The sequence below is a fragment of the Myxine glutinosa genome, chromosome 1 (assembly GCF_964187855.1).
Source record: "Myxine glutinosa chromosome 1, kmMyxGlut1.1, whole genome shotgun sequence".
Lineage (NCBI taxonomy): Eukaryota > Metazoa > Chordata > Myxini > Myxiniformes > Myxinidae > Myxine > Myxine glutinosa.
The window spans coordinates 192,455,254-192,461,253 of record NC_136261.1 but is presented as its reverse complement, the minus strand read 5'-3'; the positions used below and the strand labels follow the sequence as shown (position 1 = coordinate 192,461,253).

The 6,000-nt window shown below is 45.1% G+C and overlaps 1 protein-coding gene across 1 annotated transcript in view; it reads right to left on the bottom strand.

Moving 5' to 3' along the window:
* Positions 1-6,000, bottom strand: part of ENKUR (enkurin, TRPC channel interacting protein) — a 48,748-nt gene that overhangs the window by 4,864 nt on the left and 37,884 nt on the right. The window contains exon 3 of the mRNA XM_068124368.2: positions 274-419. Within this exon, the coding sequence (XP_067980469.2) occupies positions 274-419 (146 nt within the window). The remainder of the gene's footprint in view (positions 1-273; positions 420-6,000) is intronic.

The following is a 6,000-nucleotide window of genomic DNA, read 5'->3' as shown; positions in this document are numbered from 1 at the left end:
GTGACTTAGGTTGCTCGGCCTAATTACATCGAGTCACATGACGCCATTCGGCGTGACGCTAGACCGTTTTGGGCTCTCAATCTGTATGGTAATGCGGCATTCAGATGCAGATCCGACAGGGGAATCTTCAAAACGGTTGCTCATTGTGGTCACTTTGATGCTTAAAATTACCAGAAAATAATCAAACATCTCTATTCATCTATTTATAGTGTGCAACTTTATCAAGGAGCCTCATTATAACCATATTTCACTTCCATAGCTCCATATGCTTACTTTCAGGCAGCTGAGGTTCCTGAGAATGCTTCCGTAGATACGTTTTTGGGGAGGGAATCACCACCTTCACAGGTCCCATTGTCTTCATCTTGATTTTGCGTGGTTGTTGATCCAGCCACAACTTATTCTTGAATTGAGAAATGTACCTGAGAACAATCGCACAGTTCATCAAACACTTACACCCTCATTTTCTCTCGTCTAGTGAGGACTAGATGATGAAAAATTCATTGTCTGAGGAGGTCTGGTTCTATATTCCTTTTTTTTCTTCATTATGGATGACTATATATATATATATATATATATATATATATATATATATATATATATATATATATATATATATATATTGTTACGGAACCCAATGTCGGCCTCTTTTCCCCTTATCGAGGGGGGATTAATCCCCTCGTCTATGACTGACCGACGTGGTCCCGGGGGTATGACGTCACGCCCGGTCGGCGCTGGGTAGGGTATTAGGCCCAACCGTCCTATTACCTAAATACCAGCGCCTCTCGGTACGCAAGGAAATACTCCCGCTCACGGCCGCAGCGTAATAGATTGGTTGCGCCGAGCGAAGCGAACTGCGGCGTGAGCCGTTTATCGAAGGGGCTAAACCCGATTCATATGTGTTGGCCGAATCGCGCCACGTACACTCAATTTGGAAACCTCTAAAGCGACCGAATGTGAAGAAGACAAAGTAGGAAGAACAGGGATTTATTATTATTTACACACAACTCAAGGAAGAAAAGCAATCAAAGTAATATACAAGGAAATGGAAGAATCAGAAGGACACAGTGCAAATACTAGCTTATACTATACAGTCTTACTTAACCCCAGGGACAAGACACACAAAACAAACTCACGTACACGAATGGGGAATTGCAGAGTGGATTGGCTGGAGGGAGAGGAAGGTAGAACCACAGGGCTGGAAGGTTGAGCAGGGCGGCGGCGGCACACGTATCTTGGTCGTTCTACGCAGCAGGGCTCGTTCTTTCGTTGACATGCCTCGGGCTCTTTTGTCATCTGCTCCGGTCCTCTCGTTCTCTCTTGCGCGATCGTCGCACGCATATCTCATACCTCAAACGCGGGTGTGACACGCCCTCCTCTCTTTGGGTACCGCCCTCCCCCGTGCTCTGTTTCGTTGCCTTATATGGCAATGCCACGGTCTTGCTACCTTATTTGGGCATGGAGTCGAACAGCACGCCCCTCGTGGCGAGCCACGGGTTTGTCTCCATATTTGGGCATGGGGCCGACCAGCGTGCCCCTCGTGGCGAGCCACGGGCTTGTCTCCTTATTTGGTCATGGGGCCGAACCCGAACCAGCCCCGCCCCTCCTGTCCAAACAGAGCACGGAGCACATATTCATCCTAGCAGCGAACGCCGCTTCCAAAGCCTGGCCAGTTGAGGGGGCGCGCACCCCACGCTTGTTAAGCTTCGTTACCCAGAGAGGGAGAGTTCGGCTGGGAAATGTCATTATTGAAGGGGAGCTATCCTTATTTGATTCGGTGCAATGGAGTGTCAACTAATGGAAGACACAGCCTTAAACTGGAACACATATTAAGGGAATAACTATTTAGAGGCTCTAAGATTGGCTAGGTGTATGCGATGAATTAACTAATGGGGACGACCTTTGACCTTTACAATTATGGGGGTATTTACAAAGATTCATTACATTTACAGAGGGTGATATTTACAACAATTATATAGGATTCTCAAATCCATTACAATATATATATATACAGTACATTCAGAAAGTATTCAGACCCCTTCACTTTTTTCACATTTTGTTATGTCACAGCCTTATGCTGAAATCGTTTAAATTCATTTTTTCCCTCATCAATCTTCACTCAATACCCCATAATGACAAAGAGAAAACAGAATTTTAGAAAGTTTTGCAAATTTATTAAAAAGAAAAAACTGAAATATCACATTTACATAAGTATTCAGACCCTTTGCTATGACACTTGAAATTTAGCTCAGGTGCCTCCCATTTCTCTTGATCTTCTTTGAGATGTTTCTACACCTTGATAGGAGTCCACCTGTGGTAAATTCAATTGATTGGACATGATTTGGACAGGCACACACCTGTCTATATAAGGTCTCACAGCTGACAATGCATATCAGAGCAAAAACCAAGCCATGAGGTCGAAGGAACTGCCTGCAGAGCTCAGAGACAGGATTATGTCGAGGCACAGATCTGGGGAAGCCTACAAAAAAAATTCTGCTGCATTGAAGATTCCCAAGAGCACAGTGGCCTCCATAATTCTTAAATGGAAGAGGTTTGGAACAACCAGGACTATTCCTATTGCTGGCCGCCCGGCCAAACTGAGCAATCGGGGAAGAAGGGCCTTGGTAAGAGAGGTGACCAAGAACCCGATGGTCACTCTGACTGAGCTCCAGAGATCCTGTGCGGAGATGGGAGAAACTTCCAGAAGGACAACCATCACTACAACACTTCACCGATCTGGGCTTTAGGCAGAGAGGCCAGACGGAAGCCTCTCCTCAGTGAAAAACACATGAAAGCCCGCTTGGATTTTGCAAAAAAGCACCTAAAGGACTCTCGGACTGTGAGAAACAAGATTCTTTGGTCTGATGAAACCAAGATTGAACTATTTGGCTGTGTGGCTGTTTGAGAGAGTTGTTGTATTGGGAGAGCGAGGAGGGGGCAGAGAGTGGACAGAGAGTTGGGTTGAGGCTTTGAGGGGAGAAGGGGAGGGGGGTTGAGGACTTGTCGTGGAGGGGGAGTGGTGGAGGGTGGGTTGAGTACTTGAGGTGGGGGAGGGTTGAGGACTTGGTATGGGGAGTGGTTGAGGACTTGTGGTGGGGGAGGGTTGGTTGAGGACATGTAGTGGAGTCAGACTACACTGTAGTGTAGTCACTTGTAGTGGATTCAGTCAGGGGGGGAGTGGAGGGTGGGTTGAGTACTTGAGGTGTGGGGGGGTTTGAGGACTTGGGATGGGGAGTGGTTGAGGACTTGTTGTGGGGGAGGGTTGGTTAAGTACTTGCTGTGGAGGGGGGGGGGGGGGAGGGGAGTGTTGAGGGCCTGGGGTTTGTGGATAACTTCGGCCAAGGATCCACATCATTAGCTCCACATCCTCAGCTGTATCAACTCTGCAATGCTACCTCTCTATTCAAACCTTTACTTATAGTATACTAACAGGGGAATCCGGCATTGCCCCGTGTTGTTCCAATCCTGTTGACATTTTGAAGAAATAAAATTTTGCTTTTTTTTCGATTATTTTGTGGGGGCATAAAACAGTACCCTGCTCCCATAAGGAATGTGGTCGGGGAACATTTAATAGTGCCTTTCACATAGCTACAACGGCTTAGGCACAATAGAGCAATTTTAAAAATCCAACTTTTTTCCCAAAAAAATTCTAAAAGTTTTTGTTTTTGCCTCAAACACTCCCCAGCACTCATTGATGAACCTCTGGAAGTTTGACGAAGATTTGTTCGGCCATCTCTGAGAAAAATTGTGACACCCAGACACACAAACATCTCTTAGAGTATAGATGGTTTTACCTCTGGATGTTAACCTTCCTTGCTGGAGGATTTAAAACACACACACACACACACACACACACTGTTACGTGCTCCTCTGAAAACCCTGGTCACGGTGTACCTCCGAGCCCCGAGAGGAGTCACGACAGAAAGATGTGTTATTCTGTATGTCAAAGATCAATGGTGAAACCACACCAATTGTTACCAACAAACAAGTATTGTATTAAGGTCACACAAGAATAACAGTACAATAACAATATTAATCAATTGTGCAACCAATATATCATTCCTATGATGGTACCATCAGTTTCATACAATATAACTCACTGTGCTCCAAGTGAGCGAAAATAACATTCCCAATGTCTCTGTCCCAGCTTCAAACCAAAGTCGATTCACGCTCCAGTGATCGTCAGAACGATGTTGTATCGAGACCAGAATCCCGCTCGGTTGACAGTCACACTGCCAAAGATAGGCAAAAGTGTCCTCAAGAGGCGGCTGGGAAATCACACCTTCGGGTATGGACGTTCAACGGCTCCCAATCGGCGAACCGCAAATTCACACTCAAAATCCACGTTACACACACACACACCAGGTTACGTCTGAATGAGGTGAAATGGTTGAAGCGAGGTGAAAAACCTGGAGCGATGCGAAATCAGGCACGAGGCAAAATGGCCAACGGTCCGTTCTCGAAACGTAACGGCACTCCAATGATTCTCTTTGGAATCAACAGCAAAACCTGTCACGCAGGTTTATCTGTCACAGCGATAACAACTCTGTCGCAGGAATCCCTTTCCCAGGAAACCCCAAAGTTCGCTAGTGACCCCCGTTCGCCAGCGTTTGCTCCAGACCTCCAAGCAGCTCGGATCCTTCTCCGACCTCACTCGCTCCGCCTCTTCTTCCTCGTCCGGTTCCCGATCCGGTTTCCGGTTTCTTTTAAAACACTAACTTTTTTTACCTTTTGAAAACAGTTATCTCTATTTCACCTAAACGTTAATAATAATAGTACATGCAACCAAAAATGTTTACAGTAGATGAGAACCACAACAACGGAAGTGACGAATCCATAACAACACACACACACACACACACACACACACCAATAGCCTCTCCCCTTTTGAGCGAGGCTAAGGAAGAATATATTGTCGAAATACATTCGCTGTAAGAGTTGAAACATCACCAAACAATAGAATTATTAATAAAGTGACTGGACCTAGTTCTCATAACCAATGGTAGCAAGTGTGGACCAGAAGAATGCAAATAAACAATGAAACAAAAACATTTTGTCCACTTCTAACAAAGAGGTTAAATCATTTTGTTTCAGTGATCTAAGGTTCATGGAGGAGCTTGCACATAAATCATGATGTCGGACAAAGACATTAGTAGAGAATGGACAAATACATGTGGTACATATGTTGGGATTTGAACCTGGGATCCCAGCATCATGAGCTGTTTGTTAATATGACAATACAATAGATTTATATACCCATTGTTAGCTAACTGGTATTTAGCTAGTAATGTCTGGGAAATTTACCACTGTAGTTATTCTAATACTATTATCTCGAGACACTCATCAACAGAAACGACAATTAGGAATTTGTGCTTATAGTGGTTGTTGCTGAATGAAAGACATAAAGATACAATCACAGGCGACATATTGCAAAGTATCAAATGTAAACTAGAACTGCACTCGGTAGAACGAACGCATACCTCTGCCAGGCTGAACAGTTTATGTTTTGCATCCCACTGGTAGTCCGGATCTGGATTCGGACCTGAACTAAAATCTAATCGGCTTGTTCTTGTCACCTAACCAACTCATTCACCAAGTTTATTCATAACTTGTTCATAACTTTTTTAAATATCATCTATATAATAATAGCGTAAGGACTCGACTTTGTTATCCCTTTTACGCCGCACCCAGTGACCCGATGCCCACGGCACTAATGGATTTACGATCTACGAACCGCACTCTTTGTTTATCACGTACAGCCATACTCGAAAAATCTGAATTAGCCGACGTTGGGGCCCAAAAGCATCCAATTAACTGCCGATACGACGCCATCTTACGACGCCATCGTATTGGCGTCTGCTGGGCGAAGGCGAAGCGAGGCGCCCGCTGATTGGACAGGCGAAGGCGAAAGCAAGCCGTCCACAAAGTGGACAATCCAGAGCATGCATTTGTGCCGGTGTCGGCGATCGTTGTTCATATACGCACTCTTCATTCTCATCTTTC